The sequence below is a fragment of the Durio zibethinus genome, chromosome 28, assembly GCF_047325235.1.
Source record: "Durio zibethinus cultivar Kanyao isolate XHJ-2024 chromosome 28, ASM4732523v1, whole genome shotgun sequence".
Classification (NCBI taxonomy): Eukaryota; Viridiplantae; Streptophyta; class Magnoliopsida; order Malvales; family Malvaceae; genus Durio; species Durio zibethinus.
The window spans coordinates 1,051,434-1,075,585 of NC_143189.1; the positions used below are offsets into that span (position 1 = coordinate 1,051,434).

General features: G+C 35.9%; 5 protein-coding genes across 13 annotated transcripts; 2 read left to right on the plus strand and 3 right to left on the minus strand.

Moving 5' to 3' along the window:
• The first annotated feature begins 1,566 nt into the window (after positions 1-1,566).
• Positions 1,567-6,026, plus strand: LOC111280746 (uncharacterized). 7 transcript variants are annotated; one of them, XR_016335164.1, is made up of 6 exons: positions 1,574-1,924; positions 2,091-2,223; positions 2,543-2,765; positions 3,618-4,818; positions 5,495-5,594; positions 5,743-6,026. XR_016335164.1 is itself a non-coding variant. In XM_089757343.1 (5 exons), the coding sequence occupies exons 3-5, from the start codon at positions 2,544-2,546 to the stop codon at positions 5,760-5,762; spliced, it is 1,443 nt and encodes a 480-aa protein (XP_089613469.1). In that variant the 5' UTR covers positions 1,568-1,924; positions 2,091-2,223; position 2,543; the 3' UTR covers positions 5,763-6,026. The 7 variants fall into 7 exon arrangements, 4 of the variants coding, with proteins under 4 accessions (XP_089613470.1, XP_089613469.1, XP_022723938.1 ...); XM_089757343.1 differs by lacking the exon at positions 5,495-5,594 and having other exon boundaries at positions 1,568-1,924; XR_002689052.2 differs by having other exon boundaries at positions 1,574-2,223.
• Positions 6,027-7,223: 1,197 nt separating this feature from the next.
• LOC111280751 (putative yippee-like protein Os10g0369500) lies at positions 7,224-8,834 on the minus strand. The gene is made up of 3 exons (XM_022868209.2): positions 8,408-8,834; positions 8,203-8,311; positions 7,224-7,517 (listed from the first exon to the last, which is right to left on the minus strand). Exons 1-3 carry the CDS (start codon positions 8,548-8,550, stop codon positions 7,434-7,436), a joined length of 336 nt encoding a protein of 111 aa, XP_022723944.1. The 5' UTR covers positions 8,551-8,834; the 3' UTR covers positions 7,224-7,433.
• A 233-nt stretch (positions 8,835-9,067) lies between these two features.
• Positions 9,068-12,870, plus strand: LOC111280748 (ACT domain-containing protein ACR11-like). Its single transcript, XM_022868205.2, has 10 exons — positions 9,068-9,501; positions 9,993-10,053; positions 10,141-10,269; positions 10,387-10,481; positions 11,177-11,261; positions 11,342-11,401; positions 11,666-11,721; positions 11,962-12,067; positions 12,226-12,294; positions 12,568-12,870. The coding sequence occupies exons 1-10, from the start codon at positions 9,359-9,361 to the stop codon at positions 12,628-12,630; spliced, it is 867 nt and encodes a 288-aa protein (XP_022723940.2). The 5' UTR covers positions 9,068-9,358; the 3' UTR covers positions 12,631-12,870.
• Positions 12,871-13,464: 594 nt separating this feature from the next.
• Positions 13,465-16,636, minus strand: LOC111280750 (ras-related protein RABA5a-like). Of its 3 annotated transcripts, XM_022868208.2 has the most exons (6): positions 16,499-16,636; positions 16,287-16,369; positions 15,410-15,486; positions 14,976-15,122; positions 14,386-14,750; positions 13,465-14,107 (listed from the first exon to the last, which is right to left on the minus strand). In XM_022868208.2, the coding sequence occupies exons 5-6, from the start codon at positions 14,723-14,725 to the stop codon at positions 13,776-13,778; spliced, it is 672 nt and encodes a 223-aa protein (XP_022723943.1). In that variant the 5' UTR covers positions 14,726-14,750; positions 14,976-15,122; positions 15,410-15,486; positions 16,287-16,369; positions 16,499-16,636; the 3' UTR covers positions 13,465-13,775. The 3 variants fall into 3 exon arrangements, with proteins under 3 accessions (XP_022723943.1, XP_022723941.1, XP_022723942.1); XM_022868206.2 differs by lacking the exons at positions 15,410-15,486; positions 16,287-16,369; positions 16,499-16,636 and having other exon boundaries at positions 14,386-14,832; positions 14,976-15,098; XM_022868207.2 differs by lacking the exons at positions 15,410-15,486; positions 16,287-16,369; positions 16,499-16,636 and having other exon boundaries at positions 14,386-14,817; positions 14,976-15,096.
• On the minus strand, positions 16,365-20,276 carry LOC111280747 (uncharacterized). The gene is made up of 2 exons (XM_022868204.2): positions 18,783-20,276; positions 16,365-18,397 (listed from the first exon to the last, which is right to left on the minus strand). Exons 1-2 carry the CDS (start codon positions 20,109-20,111, stop codon positions 18,335-18,337), a joined length of 1,392 nt encoding a protein of 463 aa, XP_022723939.1. The 5' UTR covers positions 20,112-20,276; the 3' UTR covers positions 16,365-18,334.
• Between the last annotated feature and the right edge of the window lie 3,876 nt (positions 20,277-24,152).

A 24,152-nucleotide genomic window follows, 5' to 3' on the forward strand; every position in this document is an offset into this window, starting at 1 on the left:
TTTGCTTTAATAAATGGGCATTGATTTTGAAGTCAAATTGAAGTACATATTTGATTCAAGACTTGATTTATTTTACAAGTCATATTTGTAGATATCCACTTGGATGGCAGGCAGTAATTAAGAAGCTCTGAATTCCTGGCCGCATAATCCCATATGAGATTGTCCAAAAATCTATAAAATCATTCTTATTATTTAAATGTAATAATGTAATAAATTAAAGAACTGATTCCTCATCATCATCTTCAAAAAAATCTTTAATTTGTCATTATTTCTCAACCCTTTTAAAGAAAGAAAACAAAGCTACATAAATAGTAGTATATAAATCTGAGTTGGTGGGATGAGAAATCTGAAAATTTAAAGCAAAAGAAAAGAAGTGATGAAATTGCATTGTAGAACTGAAAATGCATGTGCAACAAAAGTTTTGAATGCATCAAATCTAACCCTAATCTGTCTACCCAAAGCCTCCCTTTCCTTTGCCCTATTTTCTCTTTCTAATTTGAATGGAATTGGCAGGGATGAGTGGGTGCACAAGCAATCCCTTCTGTCCCACTTTTTATTCTTTTTCTTTTATATACATATATATATATATAATATTAAAATTAAGTTGGATGCAAAGCTACTTTTGAAATCATCATCTTATCTGATTCCAAACATAAATACTGTAGATATATTTGGTGGCGATCGATCATCCACAAATTAATCCTATGATTTTTCCATTTCACCTTTCAACTCTCAACGTTGTTTAAATGTGCCATAAATCTTACACTTCTATTCATATACATAAAATCAATATATCTAATAATCACCCATTTATTCTCATATTTTTCATTCTATGCAACATTTTACCCTTAATTTAATCCTTAACTCTCAAAAGATAAAAAAATATATTTCTTCAAAAAAAAAAAAAAGGAACAAATTGAACCCATACACACCAAAAAACAAAATTAGGAACAATACTTCCATCAAACTTTTCTCTCTATTTTCTTTGCTTGATTTTGATGATTTGATTTTGAATTGATCAGATATTAAGATATGAATCATTTATTTGTCTTTGACGTACTTATAAACAGGAATAGAGTTTTACTATATATTATACCTACCCCTGTGGATTTAGATATTTTAGAAACTCATTTTGCCACCTTTGGTTTTTTTTTTTTTTTTCTTCTTAAAATACAACAAAACTAAAAAATCTACTAATTGATTAAAAGAACCTATTATTTGGAAAATTCATGCTATGACTATTAACTCAAAACCTTATTAATTAAAATGGATGGACCACCTAATTTGTTACTCCATTATTTCTTCTTTGGAGCGTGTCTTTGTAATTTACCTCAAAGCTTAAACACCCCACCAAAAGGCCCACGTGAAATTAGAAGAATAACCCTTTTTTCTCAGAAAAGGATAATAAAAACTGAGAAAAGGATTGTATTTGCAGCATGGTTTCAGTGAATGGTAAGAAGAAGGAAATGGAAGTAAACAAAGGGGACGGAAATGAAATAATAAAACTTTTTTTTTTTTTTTTTGGTTTGGTGTGTGTGCGTTGTTTTATGGGATTTTAAATCAAACTCAAACTTGGAAAGTCACCATCTTTCATCGCCTCCTAGTAACTTTCTTACACGAGAGGATAGCCAAGTCTCTCTCTTTCTCTCTTCTAAAAATATATAAATACAAAAACCACAAATATTTATATCCATTTTTTTTATCCAAATCCATTTTCTCTTACACATCTCTGCCTCTCTGTTTGATACACAAAATCCATTCTTTTACACACATATATATTTATACAATCTGTTGATATCAAAATAGTAATTGGAAGGAACGAAGAAAAGAGAGGAAAAGGAGGGCCTTTAAGCCCTCTCTTCTTGTTATGCTTCCTCTCAGATCTTAGATTCTCTTACTTTCCCATCTGGGTTTTTTCTCCCTGGTATATTTAATATCATTGTCTCTTCAAAAATAAATTTTAATAAACAAAAACAGCAAAGCTTGTTTTTCTTTTGTTTTCTTCATTATTTGCTCTGAATGATTTCTGGGTATTGGATCTTTCACTCGTTTCACATTAAAGTTGGTTCCTTTTCTGCTTTGATTTTTAGGAGTCCCTGATTGTTGGTCGATTCGTAATCGATCGGCGATTGGTCTCATGCTTTTCGATTGAATCCAAAAACACCCGTCGTTTTATATTGATATAAATAACCAAGCTTTGCTTGATTTCTGTATTCTGACAAGGTACAGTTTTCTTTGTTCAATCTACATTACGATGTTTTATGTTGGATTGTTTTTTAGAACATGATCTTGAATTCTGTATTGCGTTTAAATTTAAGAAAGCAAACTCTCAGTTATATGTGGTGTTATTTGCATATAGTTATGCCTCGAGTTCTAGATCCGATGTTTGCTTTTGTCTCTAGTTGAATTTAATTTGATTGGTCTAGGAGAAGACTTGATTTGTATTTTTCTTTTAAGACAAGCTGATTATTCGTATGTTTATTCATTTTGTTTATGATTGCTTGGAGTTCCATTGAACAAGATTATTGGATATTGTGTTCAGAATGGAAATGGAGCTTGGCAAGCTATTCGTCGGTGGGATTTCTTGGGACACAAATGAGGACCGTCTTAGAGAGTATTTTCAAACTTTTGGGGAAGTTGTGGAAGCTGTGATAATGAAGGATCGGGCTACCGGTCGTGCCCGTGGATTTGGGTTTGTTGTTTTTGCTGACCCAGCTATTGCAGAAAGAGTCGTTATGGAAAAGCATATGATAGATGGTAGAACTGTAAGTTCCTACTTTTTGAACTTTCTTATAACATGATCAAGTCAGAACGATATTATTTTATTGGTTTTCTTTTATGTCATGAACTATATAGCATACAATTCAAAGATTTTTGAATTAGTAAGTTTCTTGTCCTGATGCAGTTTGATGACCATTCATATATATATATATATTAAATCACAATTGGCTATTTATTTGATTAAAATAGGACTTAGAAAATGAATTTGTTAAGTTATATTAGTTTTATTTTTATGCTTATATTGTACACTGTGAGGTTTGCTTGGCAACATGTTGCTATTGAGTAAGAACTACTGTGATAATATGTATTTCCCTTTCGAGGGCAAATGAAGGTGATAGATTCCCGAACATTGTGATGTCAACTGCATTATTTTGCTGTTTTGATCACCAGTATGTTATCGCTCTCAGTTGTAGAATAAATTTACAATGACTGAATGCTTATTTTGGGCTAGACAAAAAATAGCACAATTATTTCGGTTACAATTGCATTCAGATGAGTCAATGCATTCAGCCAGCACAATTTGCTAATGATATGGACCATTAGTAATTATTTACCATCCAAGAGATGATGACTTTGCAACTAAGAACCTAGAGCAGTAAAATTACAATTTGTATGAAGAAGCATATTATTGTACATCTTGTATCTGAATTCCTTAATTTTAAAATAGTGTAAGTTTCCTTGATCCATAAAACAAAATTTGGGGAAAATTTAAACAGCTTTAGTTGTTGCCTATCTTTAAGATTCAAAGAGTTTGTGCACTTGAGAAACTAGGTTTTATGTTGTAAAACTGAAATTATGTTAAACTCCATTTTCTATGTTATGGTTTTCTACTTCAGGTTGAGGCAAAGAAGGCAGTTCCTAGGGATGACCAGAACATTCTAAACAAAAGCAATGTTAGCATTCATGGATCACCTGGTCCTGCTCGCACAAAAAAGATATTTGTAGGAGGCTTAGCATCCACAGTCACTGAGAGTGACTTTAAGAGGTACTTTGATCAGTTTGGTACAATTACAGATGTCGTTGTGATGTATGATCACAACACTCAGAGGCCACGAGGTTTTGGATTTATAACTTATGATTCAGAGGAAGCCGTGGATATAGTCTTGCGGAGAACATTTCATGAACTCAATGGGAAAATGGTTGAGGTCAAGCGGGCTGTCCCCAAAGAATCATCTCCGGGGCCTAGCCGGAACCAGTTAGGTGGGTATAACTTTGGTCTGAGTAGAGTCAATAGCTTCCTTAATGGTTACATGCAGGGTTATAATACTAGTTCGGTTGGAGGTTATGGTGTTAGAATGGAAGGTAGATTTAGTCCAGTTACTGTTGGTCGCAATGGATTTTCTCCATTGACCCCTAGTTATGGGATGGGACTGAATTTTGACTCAAATTTGAGTCCAAGCTATGGAGGGAGCTCAAACCTTAGTTCTAACCTAAGCTATGGACGGGGATTGAGCACTTCCTTTAATGAAAATTCAAACAGGTTTGCCAGCCCCTTTGGGTATGGTGGGGGCAGTGGAGGAAATAGTTGTATCTTAAACTCAGCAGGTCGAAATATGTGGGGAAATGGAAGTCTTATCTATGCTACTAATTCCACAAACTCTAGTACTATTGTGGGTTCTGGAAGTGGGAATTCAGGTGTGAGTTCTTTTGGTAGCATTGGAGCACTTTGGGGTTCCTCTCCTGGTTCAGGTCAAGGAGAAGGTGGTGCTTCTGCTTACAATAATGGCAATCTTAGGTATGGAAGTGTAGATTTTGGTGTTGGATCAGGAGGGATAGGCTATGGGAGAAACAGTGGGACCAGCGTTGCACAGGTATCATCCCATGGTGCTTCAAATGATGGTTACGATGGGGCATATGCTGATATTTATGAAAATGGTTCATTTTATGGGGATTCCACTTGGCGATCTTCTCCCTTAGACATGGAGCAGTCTAGCTCTTTTGGTTTTGGCCTGGGAAATACAACTTCAGATGTTATGTCTAATAACTCTGCTGGTTACATTGGTGGCTCTAGTGTTACCAATAGGCAGTCAAATAGAGGTAAGACTTGATTTCTTTTCTAATATACTGTTTTGTTATTATCCTTTTCTTTTCCTCTGATAATCTCGCTGTCTTCTTTTACTTATTAATGGCTCTGCTTCTTTAATGATATAGAACACTCATCAACAGATGCAGAGAGTACGCTAGTTTTAGACCAAAAGCATTCTTAGGTTGCACTAGTTTTGCAGATGAGTTGATTGAAGTAGATTTTTTTAGTTGCCATTTACTAAATAATTAAAACTACTCTGAGAAAAATTGCTTCCTCGGCAATTTCATTGTTTTTGACCATCTTAAGGATGCCCTTGACTGTACCTTTCAGAACCTATCTTCAACAACATTAAATTTCTATTAAAAACTTGCCTTTGAAATTTAAATAGTTGCAAGTTAATGGTACATAATTTTTCTTAAATCTTGTGTGCTTGCTACATATATCACTTGTTCGCCATGCATGTTAGACTGTATCGCCATCTAGCATATTGAGTACAAGATTACTCTGCAAACCAGGTAAAACATTATGACATGATATCTGCAGGTCCTCCCCTCCAAGAATAAATATCAACATCCATATTTGCAAATGAAAACCCCTATTTATCAGTTATTATTTGACAAACAGATAATGTTAATTTGGGTGATTTCTTTGAGGTACTCATTTCCTCTTGATCACCATCTTTTCCAGGAATTGCTGCATAGGATGATGATGGTGGGATGTCAAAAGATAATTGTAGGATATTTGTATGTTGGAGAGGGTGAATGGCTGGATTTCTACGTTTTCCTCAGTGAGATATTTCAGTTTCATGTGAAAATATGAGTAGAGCTAATTTGATTCACCTGTTTTGATAAACCTGTTATAGAGATCAGTTACAAAGAATTCATGTAAGGTTTGAGCTTGAGTTTTTTTTTTTTTTTTCATTTTTTCTCATACAGGTTTTCTTTGCTGGGATTAATTAAATGTAAAATCAGATTGTGGGTATACTCAGATTATTGTATCATGCATCTCTTGGTGACAGAGTGATACATACAAAGAGCAGACTTTTTTGTTTCCTTTACTTGAGAGCTGTTGGATTTTCTGCTGTTATATCCAGTGAAGTTGCTGGGTTCTTGTATTTTCTAGATTGAGATGTTTGGTTTGGATTTACATTGTGAAACACTGGAGGGATACTCTTTCCCCAGAATAAGATGCTACAAAATGTGATTTATTTCTTGTGTAATTTCTTTCTTCAATCCAACTTCTAACCATGCCAGCATATACCTTTGTTCTATTCCCACGTTTGTCAACCACTCTGGCGTTCAAAATTTCGACGAACTACCTTTGCATGATAAAAAAATAAAGAAAAAAATTTCGAGAAAACTAGTACACAAGGCATAGCTCAAGGTTTAAGTTCCCAGTTTGAAATGGGTGTGGTCGGCTTCAAGAGCTGGGAAGCAAGATCTTTGTTTGTCTGTAATTAGATCGGGCCTTTTCTCCTTGATACATGGGCCTCATAATGTCATTTGTCCCTTCAATCAAGTCCAATGTTTAAGAGGTGAGACAGAGAGTTTGTATAAAAAAAATATGGAGGTTTGGAGACATAAAGCTCTCTCGTAAAAAAGTTCTAAGTTCTTTCTCTTCAACAGAATTGAGTTGCACGATATATTAATTCTTGCGCTTTGAAGCATCTGAATTCTTTGAAATTTGATCCAACCAAATTAACAAATTTTTAAAATAAATTCGTTTTGATTTTGGGGTTGCATAATGTATGTTGTTGCTCTGTGGGAAGGCATTGGTAGAAGTCAATACAAGAGCAGCAAGAAATAAACCATGATTCCAAGCCACTATCCACCGATTGCTTTTCCTACTCAAACTAACACGCAGTCACTGGAGTCACAACTTGGGCTGAATCTGTCACGCCTATATCAACAAGTGCACCCGATGAGTCATCTTAATTCCCTGAATGTGTGGTCATTTTAAGCTCTTATCCAAACTTTCTTAACCAATACGTTCTGCAAGAGCTTCATAGTCACTTTCATTGGTGCATCACCAAGAATAGGGATTTTATCACCAAGTGGTCCTTTCTATCTAGGAATTGGCCATAAGTTCTCTTGTCAGTTGGGACTTGGGAGATCTCTGCAACAGTTCACATAAACATGGCTACTGATTTCCATCTTGTGATGGGAACAATTCCACTAATGCAATGGACCAAAAATCTGACCTCATTTACATCAATGTTCTTATTCTGCACTTGCACATTCGTATATATGCACATAATAGGCACGATTAATTCAGAGAAGAACTGTAAAGTGTAAAGATCTCATTTTTTTCCAAGTTGTCAAAAGCTATGCTACCAAAACATTTTCCAAGAAAAAAGGAAAAACGAACAAGTCAAATTAAGAACTCAATGATGTCAGCAAACACTATGCAAGAAAACTACCATAATAAGAGATTCTATAAGTAAAATGACAGTATCAACAAAAAAATTCAAAATGTGATTTTAATTTGTGTGGTAACAGCTGCAAGCATTATATGTGATAACCTATAACGCTTCACCATCTACAAGACTATATCAACTAAGCCAAAACCTAACTTATCTTCTTCTTCTTGTTTTTGTTCCATGGCATGGCATTGCCTGCCGGGGGCATCACCAACCCTCCTTTAACATCCTTTCTTTTTCAAGAATGAACATTCCTTCTTTATACTTCTGACTTTCATCATATGCCTTCTCCTGCATACATTACCATAAGCCATATTCACTTTGAAGTTTATACCAATAAATTTTCCAAGAAAGACAATCTAATCTACACATTACAGGTACAACTGCAAATAGAAAATGAGGCCAAGAAGAAATCCCTACGCCTTCTTCACCAAATCCATTATAAGCAAGCCAATCACTTAGGCTTTGCTTGGTAGGAAGGATGGAAAGCGGTGAAGATAGAAAACTTGTTAATCCAATGGTTAAAATTCATAGCCACTTTCCTACTTTGTAGCTTAACCATTAGATTAAAAAAATTTTCATCCTCACCCTTTTCCATCCTTTCTTCCAAGCAAAGCCTTAATTCTTGTCAGGTTCTAAAGTTCATTAAGGTTTAAGGCTTTTGATTTTGTCATATGAGATTGAAGTTAGAATATACTTGATCTTTAGTCTAAATGGATAGAAAAAGCAATACTGGTTATTTTTCTTCTAAATTAAATGATTATACTAATAACTACTGGCACTTTTACAATAACTGAATCTAAAAGAACCTATTTGATGAGATGGAAGTGAGCGAATCAACTATAATTAGAAGCTTTCCAAGCAAACAATAACTGAATATAAACATGGGTCTCATTCAATTCCTATTGACATTTCAAGTTGAAATTGTGAAATTAAAATGAAAAGTGTAGGATTAGAAAAACTAATAAAAGCTTACATATTTCCAACCAAGAATTTGTTGGCAAGAGCTACAGTAAATGTCATTCACTTTGTGCAATCCGGTCGCCAACATCCGCTCTTCTGTCGGCCCTAAGCTTAAATTTACCCTGCACACACACACACACACAAAGAACCCTTGAAAAATAAGCAAAGAGAAGACGATTATTAGTATGGAAGAGGATAGTAAAACGGAAAAAGTTTACGCGTTGCGGAAGAGGTAAGCACGGCCAAAACGACCCTGAAAGTCCTTTGAAACGATGTCGTTGTAGGACGCCGAATCCACCTTACAAAATTTGCACTTGAAGATCCTTGCCCCACTCAGCGTCTCTATGAACAGCCTCCCCATCCTCTCCCTCCCAATTTCTTTGATTCTCTTTTTCTTTTTATTTATTTATTTGATTCCCTCAATTTCAATTCTTTTTCTTTTCAATCAATCTGTCCCTTTCATCCAAAAAATAAATGATCACTTTCACCCTTGCTTTTCTTCATTCGGTTAAAAATATGGTGAATGATCCAATTTTCCAATTTATTAGCGTCCTGTCCTGTTTTCGAGAATTTGGGAGCGAGTTCGGTTCGGGTACCGTCACCTAAATCCGACCGAAAAGTCCTTTCAGACAGAGAGGATCGAGGAAGCGCCACGTTTCGTTACGACAAGGGCACTTTGGCCACTATCACTTGTAACGTTGGTTGCGTGCTTACGTGGCCAGGCTTTAAACTTTTGTTGTCACTTCCGCAACATGTAAGGCCATGTTTGGCAACCGTGGATTTTCACTCTTAAAAAACACTGTAGACCAAAGAGAATATTGATTTGAATATCTGCTTTTAAATTATCTTAATTCATTTTATAGAATCTGGTTTGTGAAGAGTGGGGAGAGCAAAGAAATGTGGAAACCAAACACGTCTTAGAAAATCTTACGGGTCCGTTTTAACGTTAGAGATAATATGCCGGACGGAATAGGATCAGGTTGTAACTACAAAAGGGTGGGGACAGAAACAGAGGAGCAAAATAAAGGAGAGTTCTCTTTGTTTATCTTATGGCGGATAAAACGAGAGCCCACTCTCATTCCTTGAAGCTTGCTGCTTCTTTCTGATCTCTCTCTCTTCTCTTCCTTTTGCTTCTTCTCTATAACTGTAGCACGTAGCTCTAGTTTATAATGGCTTTGGCTATGGCTTCTGCTGCTAATTGTGTAGTATACTTTAGCAGCAACGCTGACAACATTCCCGTCTTTGAACTCAAAAACCATTCTTGTCCTGCAGCCTTTGTCATCAGGCCACCCAACAATCTTGAGAAAAGAAGGTACCTTTAACCCTTCTTAAATAAAATTCGTATTTAAATTTTTTTTTTCTTGTTTTCTTTAATATTTGGATACTTCCTTTTCTGGATGCTGAAATTGTTGATTTGAAGACTCTTTTGGATGATTTTTAAATCTAGATTTTATGTGTCTTGAGGGTTTCTGTCTCCAAGTAGAACAAATGAGTTATTATGTTAGGAATTGAATCAGAATCAGATATGGGGCGATTTAGAGCACGTCAGAGTCTTTAATTTGCTGATAGCCTGATACTAGTTTAAATTGGCTTGTTTATTTCATTTATGGCAATAGATAAAAGCACACTAGCTTTGGCTGCAATTTAACCGTATGAATCATCCCATTCAAATGTTTCTTCAATTTACTAAGGTTACTCTTCAACTGGATTTGCATTTGCTAACATTGTTTAATGTTGTTATTGTATCTTGATACCTAATCTCTTGCTAAACTACAACTTGACTTTTAATCATAATAATGTCAGATTGTCGTGTTCGATGACAGGAGTCATTCCACGAGCAACACCATCAGCCACAGCTTTGGAGGTATGGAAGAGCAATAATATGTTTGGTTTATTGTTAATTATGTATTGACTGGCTTAAGTTCCTTTTCTTATGGTTGTATGTTTGAAGAATGATGGAAGTTTCCACGACACTGATATTGTTCCAACCCCCAAAGTTATAATTGACCAAGATTCTGATCCAGACGCCACTGTAGTGGAAATAACCTTTGGTGATCGCCTTGGAGCTCTTCTTGATACGGTATAAATCCATTTACTTTCCATTTTAGAAGACCTATATTTTGCTTTCCATTTGAAATTCTCACCTTTGTAGGATAAACTTTTATGTATAACCTAACTATTAGTGAATGAGTTGCAGATGAATGCACTTAAAAATCTTGGGTTGAATGTTACTAAAGCAAATGTCTATCTGGATTCTTCTGGGAAGCACAACAAGTTTGCCATCACTAAGGCGTAAGATCTATGCCTTTTAAGTTATTTTCAACTTGCATTTTCATGTACTCAGTTTAAACTTGTCAAGCCTTTCTAGCAGTTTACATTTTCTGTAACGTTTAGCTATATGCAGTTAACAAGTGTAACTTTCTTTTTGTTTGTGGTTAATACTCCTATAATTCAGCATACATCAGTTATTAACTGAACTTTTTTACAAAAAATGATAAGTAGTTAATATAATATTTGGCTAGGATTAATTTTAAGTGAGATTGGAAGTACCTGATATACCTCTAGAAACATCAGAAGTGATTACAACTGTAACTGCACATACTCCTAAATAATTCAAACGTGACAAATGGTATTATACGCATAACTGATTATATCTGTCTAGGACTGCAAGAGGGTATAATGTATACCTTTTATAGGTTTTGAATCTTCAAAAGTTCAGATCACCATTTTGCTTGAATTATTGGGCAGAAGTTTTGCTCCTCATTTCCCTTGAACTAAAATCTTGTTACTGTGGCAAAGCAATTAGAATTTCTTTATCTGATTCATGAAGTAAATAGACTCAGATAGGGTTAAGTGCAACTCTGGAAATTCAATGCAGTTAATAGAACACACAGAAAAAAATTGAATGTTCGGTACTAGTTGTTAACTTGTTATAATAGCTATTTTAAATGCAATTTTACTAATATAGTGGTGGTGCTTTTCTGTAGTAATACTGGAAGGAAAGTTGAAGACCCAGAACTGCTTGAGGCAATTCGCTTGACAATTATAAACAACTTACTAGAGTATCATCCAGTAATCCGCTCTTCTTTTTCCTTATTATTGATGAAGAATCTCCTAGCAAAAGCCTATTGACTTGTTAATTTGTGGTCCAGGAATCAAGTTCCCAGTTAGCAATGGGTGTAGCCTTTGGTGTTGAGCCACCAAAAGAAAAGGTATTCCTCTTTCAGAGTTTATCATTTCTTCTCACCCACTGAGTTCAGGTATTTCCCCATTTTGAATGTTTAAAACAAGCTTTTTGCAGCCATAAGAAGACTGTCATATTAACTTTGTTGTAATTCCAATGGATATTTTTCATGCTTGCTACTGAGACCAGTGCAACTGTTTATAAATATTACAAATTGTCCATCAATTATTGAGCTGAGCATGACATCCCACATCCATCCTGTCTTAAATTTTGCTTTGCTGAAATTCCTCAGGTTGATGTGGACATTGCAACCCACATAACTGTAGATGATGATGGTCCTGACCGTAGGTAATGGATACTGCAGTCTCTCTCTACATTGATGGTCTTTTAGCCTTGTATAATGCAATCCCTGCCCTTATAATTTTGATAGCTTAAGACTCTAGCCTTGACCCTGTGTTGAAACTTTTTGCTAGTTGCCTCCCATGCCTGATGATTTTTGGTTTGTTATAAATGAAAGGGTTGACATGCTTTGGCTTTTAGTATTCCTCATTTCCATATAATTTTAATTTTTAAAAAAATTTGGTTCAGCTTGCTATATGTGGAGACAGCCGATCGTCCAGGGTTGTTGGTGGATCTTGTAAAAACTATCACTGACATCAACATTGCAGTTGAGTCTGGGGAGTTTGACACTGAGGTGATCAGTTATTCTTTTTCTTTGTTTTTTTGTTTTTTGTCATCTAAGACAAGGTGATTATCTATTCATTTTCCTTTTCTTTTTTTTTTTCTTTTGAAGAATTGGTATTTGCCCAATGGTGTTAATTTTCTCTCCACTTTTTTACCTTGGTGACGTAGGGTCTGTTGGCAAAGGCAAAGTTTCACGTCAGCTACAATGGTAAAGCCATCATCAAGCCTCTGCAGCAGGTAAAGAGCAAAATGACTCAAAACTTAGCCCTTAGGAAAGAAACCAGTTCCAGCCTGACCTAAAACTTCAATAAGTCATAGTCCACCTGCTAATTTCACATGCAGAGAGAAATGTAGGCTTTCTAAAAAACATCAAAGTAGAGTATATTTGTATAGTATTGATCATATAGGTGGGGCATAAGTCCTAATTGCTTGCTGTGGGCATCGTTTTAAAGACGTAATGAGCTGTTGCCAACTTGTGCTCATGAGTTTTGCGATATCAAAATCTGGCAGGTTCTTGCTAATAGTTTACGATATTTCTTGAGGCGTCCAACTACTGAGGAGGCGAGTTTTTGAGCCACCATCTAAGCCTAGCCAAGCCAAGTTTTGGAGCATACATCAATGGAATTTTAGAATTATCCCCCAATTGACCAACGGGGTGGATTTAAAATGTTCCTCGCAATAGTCTCGTATGATAGGAATTATATAATTCCCTGTCACTGCAATGACATTGTATAACTAATTAACTATTTTATTTATGTGGCCGTGACTCGTGCATAATAAATCATATAAAATGTAACTTTATTGCGGCGGACATTTGAGTAGCCACTGTGGCGTGCTTCCTTGTAAAATTTTCTTACTTTTGTGAAAGCTCCATAATTGTACCCTTGATTCAGGCAAGGTTTAGGTTTCTTCTCGATTTAAGGATTAAAATCAGTTGTCATTAATGTCAAACTTAAATAAATCTTAAATACCACTGTTCTAGATCTTATCGGCTGCTATGGCCTATAGTACGTTACTTGACGAAGATTTGGCATAGGTAAAAGGCAACACCATTACTGCACTGCTAATCAAACAATCTAGACGTGGTTCATTGTTTCAATCTTATCATCCCTAATAATTCCATACTTGTGTATCCTCCCTTTTGGTACTTATCGTACTATTTATTTTTTTTTTGAAGCTTTTTAGAACTTGCATGGTTTCAAATTAGAGAATCCTTACCAAGAAAGATATTCTGCGAAGAAGTTGAATATAATGGGACATGGAACATGGGACATAGTATATCATTGGATATGTAAACCAGTCTTATTACATCACAGCAGAAAACATTACTATTCAATTCCAGGAAACTGGAGTAGAAGGAAGACAGAACGGGAGGCGGAAAAGCAAGAAATCAAAAGCCTTCAACTTGTCAAAATTTGAGTAAACCCACAACTATACAAAACATAGGAAACATGCTAACGTTCGAAAATGTGTATCATTTGATTTTCCTTTTCCCTTACAACCCCCCTTGACTTCATTTACATTTGCTACTCCGTAAAGTCTCTTCTTAAGCCACCATAAGATAACCATGAACAGGTAAAACAAATGTTATTCAAATAAACATTTTAACGGCATCAAGAAATGAAAACATGGAGAAGAAGATATATCAGGAACTTAAGTGGAAACTTCTGGCTGGAGAACAAGAAAATGTAGAGTAGAGGATTGTATTTTCTGAAGCGTTAGGATGAACAGCACCCACCCTTTTTAGCCTCTGTACCAGATTGCTGGTCCTCATCCCCCTGTAAAACCAGAGTCTCCCCATTCAATGAAGGGTCCTGCTTCTTGAGCTCATGAGATATCATAACTTTCCGGCTCAATATGTTGTAGATCTCTTTAACAACTGTCTGAAAGGCAGCTGCTACATTAGAGGAATCAAGGGCAGAAGTCTCCATGAAAAACAAACCTTGTGCCTCTGCCAAGGTCTTTCCTTCAGCAGTGGATACTTCCCTGGCATCCCTGAGATCCAACTTGTTGCCTACTAAAATGGTGACTACATTCATGTCAGAGTGAGCTGTTCAAAATGACAAGGCACATGAGTCAATCTTAGCCGTCAAGGGCCAAAAAGCAACAAATCTATAATATTGGCATGGAAGGCAAAGGAAATGACGCACCATCTAGTTACTAAAATTTGCCACAATATGGCTAACTGTCACTTTGTAAACAAGATAAAATTAACCCATTTTGAACCCGTGAGTTTGGATAGATCAAAGAAATGAGATTAGCTTTGAGAAGGTCTCCACATGCATCATAAGTGTAATCAATAAAACACTACTTTGTCATGGTTCTTACTGTGAAGTTCATTTAGCCATCTGCCAATGCTATCAAAAGTCTGTCGTCTGCTGATGTCATACACGAGGAGAGCTCCAACTGCACCTCGGTAATATGCAGATGTAACAGCCCTGAAGCGCTCCTGACCAGCCGTATCCCAGATCTGTGCCTTAATCTCCTTCCCATTTATATCCATCTTTTGGGTTTGAAACTCTACTCCTATGGTTGACTTTGAATTAGGATAGAACTCATCTCTAGCGAATCTTGCAAGTAAATTTGATTTCCCAACAGCTGAATCACCAATCAATACAATCTTGAAAAGGTAATCCTCAGTTTTCTCTTCCTCTGAAACAAAAGCCATTTCCAACCTTCCAAGGATTGTCACTCTATAGAACATATCAACAACGAATAGCGTTCAGCATTCAGTTTGTTTTCTGGGACTAAAATTATCACCTAAGAAACCCCAACCTTAGTATATTCAAGAACAGAAATCGGTTTAGATAAGAAAACAACAAAGGCAGTTGGAAAAGAAAACTTGAAAGGCAGGGAAAGTATAAAAAGTACAAAATTGCAACCCAGCAATTGATTGTACGCAGAATCTGAGAAAATACCTATCTTGTGAAGCAAATATTGGGTCAATTGAATAAAAAAGCAATAACTTCTACTGCACTCTTTGCATCCTGCAACGTAGGCTAATCTATCCCAAACGCTCTATGTGTTAGGTAATAATCCCCTTCCCAACGAACATGTTAAGCTCCCTGCAATGACAACACAATACAGGGAAACACTAAAACCATTAGCAAATGTTGCAACTGATTCCAATGACGAGTCAGAAGAGAAGGATCCTCATGTATAAACAATCACCATAAATAAATATACAAATTGCTAAGGTTTAGAGTAAAATAACTGTGTGCAGTTAAAATATTTATGATAATTTTTTATCTGAATTTAAAAAAGTAAAATAGTTAACTGATTAAGTGCAACAAATGATATGATACTCATTAATGTCTTACACATAGAATTTTCAAAAGGCAAGGAACAGTACCTTGATCCCTCTGTTGAACTTGCTTGCACCTTGCCCGACGCATGAAATCCCACTTAAGCTCCCTCTACCACTTAGATCTTTGAAGCTCAAAATAAGGACATATGATAAATGTCAGATCATTTGTGCAAAATACATTTTCAAGACAAGTTGTTAGAGGATTCTGAAAAACCTCAAAAATGTCAAATTAGAAGTCTCAAACAATACCTAATACAATATGCAAATAACAGATTGGAACTAAAAACACATCTCACATATCAAGCCTGACGCTTTTATCCCAAATAGTAGTGCACCTAAGATTCCTATGTTCCATGTTGCCTCTTAACCAGTAAAACATGACATTGGTTTTTGTACGAACTTTAAAAATTACAGATATGACATTAAATAACAAAAACTAAGAATTGGTAGGCCAAGAACTGATAAGATCCTTCAAACAACATTTCTATAGCTATGAAGACCTTCAAGAAATCAATCATGTGTAACAGATCATCAGCAACTGCAACATAAGATGCCTGATAGTATTGCAATATGCATGAACTATGCACTTGACTTTACAAGGTAACATATAATACAATAGGATTGCTTTTGAGCATTACCGCTGGACCACGATGCAGAAAAAACATAGAACTTCATATATAAACAAAGTCTCGTGCTTTCACTTTTAAATGTGGGGCTCTGTTAATAATAAATATTAGCAACAACAACGACAACAACAGATGCGATTAAGAAAGCGGCATTGACAAATGCTCAAGAAACAAGAAAAATAGATATCCAAGTAGTAATAACTGAAAAAAAAAATCAAATTCATTAACGCATGAAATATTAAAAAAAATTAAGTCCCTGAAAGTTAAAGAAAAAGATCGTCTTTCTTTGCACACACCTGCTATAAGAAGAATTCAGAGGCTCCCAGCAACCTTTGTTTTGTCTCAGAATTACGATCAAATCAAAGGGTTAAGAATGGATCTGATATAAAAGAATGCAATGATTTGGTAATGTGAATGCCTTAGAGTACAAAAATCAAAGGATTTAACGGTTCTTTGTGTGTGACAGAGGAATAATAAGGTTTCATAGGAGGTGAGGGAGAGCAGATACCAGACAACCCCAGATTTGCATTTACTCTGGCTACCGGTTCAGCCTCCCATTAATTTACTGGGCTCATTTTTGGGCCTGGTTTTTTCTTCCTTGGACTGTGGACCCAGACTACTAAACCATATAAAAATTATTAGTACTACTATATATATTATATAGTTCATGTGGTGGACAACATCGTTCTCGGTTCAAGGATGGTTGCCCAATCAGATTCGAATTTCTGGCAGTTGTTCTCCTAGGATTGTACATCATTTCCTACTCCCCTGGAATGGGAGCTGTCCCATAGATTGTTTACTCTGAGATTTACCCACTAAGATACAGAGGTATTGGTGGACGGATGGCTGCTGTTTCTAACTGGGTCTCCAATCACATTGTCAGCGAATTCTTAAGACTTAACCTTGGCAAAAGCTGTTGGTTCTGCTGGCACGTTCCTCTCGTTTGCTGGATTTTGTGTGATTGGACTCCTTGCCTCTAGTGTTACTCATTTTCCTCTTCTTTCCCTCCAAAGTAAATTCGCTTTTGGCCGGAAATAGAGTTTGTCTTCTTCTCCCAGTTCCCACCACACCCAAGAACAATCTGCATGGTGGCGTTAGCATTCAAAATAAAGTTTTGAAGCTCAACATGTCCTAAAATGTTATATATGCATGCAGGGCTGTGGTTCATCTCTGTTCCATGAAGAAATACATCATGTCATGGAATTTTTGCCTTTGGACTTGGAAGATAACTTATGACACTTGAGCGATCCAAGACAACATGTTAAACCACAACGGATGCCGACACTTGGTCTCATCATAATCACTTCGGTTCATAGATTTCACCCTTGGGAGTGCAACCCTTCACCACTTTAGGACAAAAACACGTCTGCTCTGCCAGCTAATGCTTGATTAATAACGACAAAGAATGAAAAAGAAAGTTATTCTCTCCTACAAATTTACACAGATATCTCCGTGGTGGGGTTGAACCGTTTGGTGGGCATTGCTAGATGTATTCAAGTAGGACAGACGGATGGTGATGGTAGCACACAGCAGATTTAACTACTTTACACCAAATAGGTGCAGATCAAGGGCTCTACCATGCCACAATATGCATCCACCTAAAGCTATATTCAATCCCTCGACAATAATGCACTATTCCCATTGGCAGCAGCAGGGAATATTGTGGGAAAGGAAAGAAAACCAATACTGAACCATTCCTCCTACATTCTGCAGGAATCAGATGGTGATGCATAAACATGCCATGGGCATTTACCAAACAACAGAAAACTTGAGGAAAAATAGTTATCAACCACTAGTTTACTTCTGCATCTACCGCAGCTCACAGATGATCAAGAAAAGTACAAGAACAAAATGGTTGTGATATGTGATCTTTACATAACTTTACGCAGAACCTGACACAATTGTTACCATCACATAAAGCTCAAGCTACAAGAGGCGGCGAGAAAAATTAAAATGCTCATAGGCAAAGCATATCAACAAACTCTCCATCGTCACTATGTAGAAAACGGACAATCAGTACTCAGTGGACCTATGCAATAGAATTTGGGTCACCTAAACAAAACATAAGGAAAATAACCCAAGTTTAATCAACCCAAAACCCACAAGCCAAACAACTCCACCCTTGAGACAACTAGGGGGAAAAACCCAAAACCTAGTCAAAATCATACATCTAAAAGTCAGTCCCTTCCACACTAGCCTCCCCAAAATTTTCTTTTTTACTTGTACAATCATTCTCTCAAATTTCACTGTACAAACCATCAAAACACCCCCTTTATACAAAAAAACAAAAAAAACCCAATAACCTAGTATAATTAGCCTCTATGAGTAAATAAACATCTCTCCTCTAAGGACTGGATGAAGAAGCCTCTCGTCTTGGTTCTCTCAAATACCTTAGAAGTGTTTCGGCCTGCAAAATTAACATTTAATAAATCCTTCAATTGTCAATATGAAGCAAACATTACTTAATGCTGAATATATAAATGCATGGATAAATTGAAGCAAAACTCAGTATTCTGTATGAGATACATGTTGCATTTTAATGTGTAGATAACAACACCTCAGCAACTCTGAGAATTGAAAAACACTCAGTTCTGATCATCCAAGTGCAACCACTTAATAATCGAGTAACGTTTAATCAACCAGTATAAACCACATTGGGATTACAAATCTAGTGATTATCAAGCATTCAACTTTATCCTCAGGCAATCAATCAAAGAAACAAGGTACTTCCAGAGAAAGCTATTTCATTATCTTCATTTAAACACAAGGCAATCAACAGCGACTAAAATTACCTTATGCTTAGCTCTAACACTCCCGGTCTGAGAAAGCGCCACAAGAGGAGGGATCCCACCTTCCCTAACAAGCAGACCACGATTCCTAATGCTATCAGCACACAACTGCAACAGTGTCAACACTGCGAACTCCTTCCCCTTGACAGACCCATCCTCAATCGCCTCCACCAGTGCCGCAATCCCACCTTCCTCGACAATAGCTTCCCTTCCTTCCTCAATTCCCGCCAAGCTACTAAGAACAACCATGGACTTCTCTGACATCCCAGTCCCTTGCTCTCCCACCATCCCCACCAGTGGCCTAACTGCTCCCGCACTGACCGCCCTTTCTTTGTTCTGCCTGGCCGAACACAGCTTATAAAGAGTTGTCAGTGCATCCTTCTTGCCTCTGTTGGATCCGTTCAACAGAAGAGATACTAGTGGTGGGATCGCCCCGCATGCTCCAATGGAAGTCTTGTTTTCTTCAATCAAAGCTAAGCTCAGAAGTGCACAAGCAGCGTTTTGCTTGGAGGCTTCGGTTCCTGTCTTGAGAACATACACTAATGATTTTATAGCTCCAGCTTTTATAATTAGGGTTTTGTTCGCTTCGAAAAGTGACAAATTTAGTAACGCAGTCACTGCGTGCTCTTGAGTCCAAGGATCGCTGTTTCGTAGGAGCGGAATCAGAGCAGGGATCGCACCGGATTCCCCGATCAACGCACGGTTATCCACGCGGTTCTTCGCTAGTAGCCTCAGCTTAGCCGCAGCCGATCGTTTCACTGCAATGGAAGACGATTGGAGGCCGTCGATGCAGATCTTGACTGTCGGTTGAAGATCCTCTGGCGAAATACTCTCAATAATTTCTGTCGAGAAATCCTCTCTCTGCAGAAAGCCGTGACACGGCTCCGGCTCCAGCTCAGGCTCAGCTTCATTACTACTCTTATTGATTAACGCGTTTTCGGGTGAGGGCAAGCCCGCTAGACGCTGCAACTCACCCGAGATATCGCTGCTGCAAGCGGATAAATCACTGAAGGCATGAGAAATGTCCAAAAATTCCTCGTTTTCTGACTCGGACTTAACCGATTTGTCGTTGTTTTTGCAAGCTAGTTCACCGAGACGCATGTCGATAACGGATTCGGTGAGATTTTCGGAGACAAATCCGGACCTTTCAGGAACGGAGCTGGTGAAGGAGCAGCTGCTGTTGTCGTTTTGGTAGAGATTGGAGCGTACCGTACGCATGGAACGGCCCGTGTGTCGGTGGATTTTGGTGGTCGAAGCTGAACCGGGGGTGTAAAAGTTTCGACCCAAAGGAAACCGGTTTGAATTGGAATGAGAATCTTCCAGCGAAACCATTTTTAGAAACAACAAACGATTTTAAGAAATACTAGCAATTAATGCAATTTCGCAACTCTTGTTTTGTTTTTAAGAGATTTTTTCATTGTGGGAAGAGAAAGAGGGAGTGGAGAGGAGTTAAGAGTAAGAGTGGGAAGGCTCGACTTTATGGCCTGGATTCGCTTTGTACCCGGGAGGGTAAAACTATAGTCACATACCGTGAAAAACAAAACATTGACAGAACACGTTGTTAGTTCCGGTCTTGTCAGGTCTTATTGCAGTAGGCCCAACTCATGACGTCGATCTTTTAAAAAATCAACGGTGGTGATAAGTCCAGATGTGACGGTGGTCACAGCCATGTGTTGCCATCGCTTTTGAATGAACCTGTTTCAAGCCGGTCCCGGCTTTAAATTTCACCCAAATGGACATGGTAAAAGTGCCGACCCAGGTGAAACATTCGTTTTCACTGTCGCCTGATATAGTTTAACAACAGTAAATTCATTTGTCAGATAGAAATATTTCCATTTGAGTCATTTATTTTAATTTCATACTAACATAATAATCCAGGTGATGCTGTTAACTTACATCTATTTAAACTTTAGCAAGTAACATGTTAACCAAATCAGGACCCATTTCAATAGTACTTATTACCCCAAGCTGTGGATATTTTAATTGTAATTAAGCTTAATATCCATTTGATCATCGTTTTAATTTCTACTAGTTAATTGAATAGCTTTAATTATGATGAAAATAAACTTGTTACATAAAGCTTTCTAACTTTTTTTTTTATTATTATTTTTCATTGGAGACGTGGTGTTTGATTACGGCGGGAATCAGTTTACAGTTGTGATGCCAGGCATGGAGGGCACCTGGTGGCAACTGGGTTCTCAAGTAATTTCGAGCACGGTCGAGTGAGATGAAAAACTTTATGGCCTCGTGATCGAAATCTAACGGCGAGAGCGCTTTTGGTTTTTGAACCCAACACGATGAATAGGCTTATTTTATCGTATGCTGGAGTTTACTAGTACTAAAAATCTTAAACGTACATTTTCTTTTGGGTTTTGAATATATAATCTTACCTTAATGCATACTCTTTCATTCAATGAATTAACATCAGTTGATATAGTTTTTTATATATTTTTAAATTAGGCTTATTTGTCGCTTAATTATGTAACACGCTGAGTTGTTTAGCACCCTAACGACTCTGGTTAATATAATTAAGATTCAAAAGATGGTGTCTGTCCGTGCACATATACATTTATATAGCATATAATTAGGACTTTGCAAGCATTTAAAAATTAGAGTGTATATATATATATATAACAATTAATTATTATGAAACAAAAGAACAATAAGAAGTTTTATTAATTTATTTATTTAATTTTGGACCTTAAGATATTTGATAATTTAAAATATGATAAAAAATAATACAAAAATAATACAAGTTACAATTTTAATAATATGATGTATAAGTTTGATAAAAGTAAAAAATATATATTTTATAGTTTTATATTGATATGAATTATTATATATAATTTTTATATAAAATATAATAAAATATATAAATTATTAATACTTTACACAACATAATACATGAATTACCAAATAATATCTCATTTATGGTTCATTCAAACACACACTTATCCATAATTCATGTATGAAAAATAATTCATATAGAAAATTAATTTGCCTTTTCAACTTAAACATTTTGACCATTTATTAAATCTCATTTAATAATTTGAAATACATTTAACGTATTAAACTTTATAACTTTCTAATTTTATGGCATTAATGTGCATATAATTATTAATCATGATGGTTATACCTAAAGACTCCTCCAAAAAAAAACAAAAAAAAAAACCCAAAAAAAAAAACTAGTAGCTTGCCAAAGGCATCAAAAAATAATTTTTTTTTATTTTGATCAAGATAAATTTTATACGTAGTTCAAATAAATATTATTTGTGATTTATAATTGATCATAATATGGACAAAATTTAATAATTTCAATGAAAATGCAATATAAATTATTAAAATTGTTTTTGATATTATAGCTTGATGTTACGTGTAATATAATAAATACAAGAAATAATTATATGGCAAGTTAATATGATTATTATTTAACCATCTCGATGGTTTGAGTTTAGTTGAACTAAACTAGTACGTGCGATCCATGAATACGCGTATTTGACAAAAGAAGAAATTTAAATTATCCCACAAAGTGGGAAATTAAAGATAATTACAACAGTAATTCGTGCCTCTCTTTTAAAAGGAGTAACCTTTTTTTTTTTTGGGTGAGATTCATGATGGCTGCGCAGACTTGCAAATCCATCGCTTTTTGCAGATTTGACACGACGCGGTCACCATGTTCAGTTCTTTTGAGGAGACTTTTACTTTTCTTGTTAAAATAGCAGATGGTCAGATCTCTAACACGAATTGTTTATCAAAACGGGGGCTTTGAAACTTTCGAAAACCTCGTATAATGATGAAGTGTCCACTGAATAATTGGTGCAAGACATTATTTTCACTTAAAAAAAAAACTGATAATAATGCGTGCTCGATGCTGGTTGGAGATTGTTGTAGTTAACTATACGCGTACTGTTGATATTGCGGTTTTTGCTAGTTGCTTTATCAGTCGTTGTTTTAAAATATTGGAGCCGTGGTTCATGCGATGTTGAATCCGTGTGAGAAATCTTGAGATTTGGGCTGCCAAAGGACAGCTGCTTATTAATGGCCGTCAGTCATTAACTTGAATAATGATATGGATTTCAAACACTTGCCGGTCACAAATAATCAAATGGCACACACGCACTCCACTCTCTCGTGCCAGCAGAGCAAAGTTGTATCACTAATAATTTCAAATTTTACTTATTGTTGTCAATTGCTTTGATTTTATTTGGTTGGATAGTCAATTCGATTGCAACGAAATTAAAAATAATAATAATTAGTATTATAATTATAATTAAAAAAATTTTAATAAAAATTTTATATTAAATAAATTTTATTAAAATTAATATTTAAATTTTATTAAAATTAATATTTAAATTTAATTAATAATATAATAAATTTAATCACATCACATAAAAGATATAATAAAATTTAAATGAATATTTAATTTATAATGAAATAGCTGGCATTGCCTTATTTTATCACTAAAAGTTGGACAAGTAATTTTAGCCTTGAAATTGATGATTAAACCCCTAAAAATGTTTAATGTTCTTAGCGGAAAATTTTTTAATCTTACATCGCTTCAAAATTTAGTCACTATGTGAGATTAAGTTGAATAAAATTAAAATATCTCTCCCTAGGAAAAAGGTTGTATAGAAGATCAAACTCATGAATATAGCATATATATATATATATATCCAACACACGCACAGCCATACAATTGGTAATCAAGTAAGTCACGATGACCAATGCATATAATCCATTCAAATTGTCAAACCGATGCCAACTAATTAAATCCACTTTATGAAGAGTTAATTTGATAGTGCTGGGCTGCTCACTACATCACACTCCAACTCTTGTTTCCATGTTAACATCTTACTTGCTAATTCAAATCCACCGAATTTCAAATTTGAATGTGCTCACCGCTCACATCACACTGGCTAGCTAGTCTTTTCTATCAGGTTAAATTTGATTGGAATGCTTAAGGACAGGAGCTTATGGCATGTTTCAGCTGCTATTCTCAACAGACTTAATTCCCACCAAGGACAGCTTGCTAATGCTATCTTGGGAAGTAGTTTCAGATGGAACTTATGTTTTATGTCAAAGAGAGTAATAGAGCAGGGATCGCTTATATTTTTTTTGGAAGAAGATATTGCATATGTGTGGACTAAGTAGAGACTGCATGCTGGAGGGATGGAGGAACTGGAGTTGGCTGTGCAGACGCTTGAGGGGAGGGCACTGGATCAATTCTTCTACGCATTACCTGGAATGCATTCATCTACCAGATTTATAATTCTGCCTATGAGACTACTCCACAGTTGCTCAATCACATAATAGATATGCAGTCTGATTGAGGCTTGCAGGTTCACAAAAGATCGCTGCTGCTTCTGTTTAATC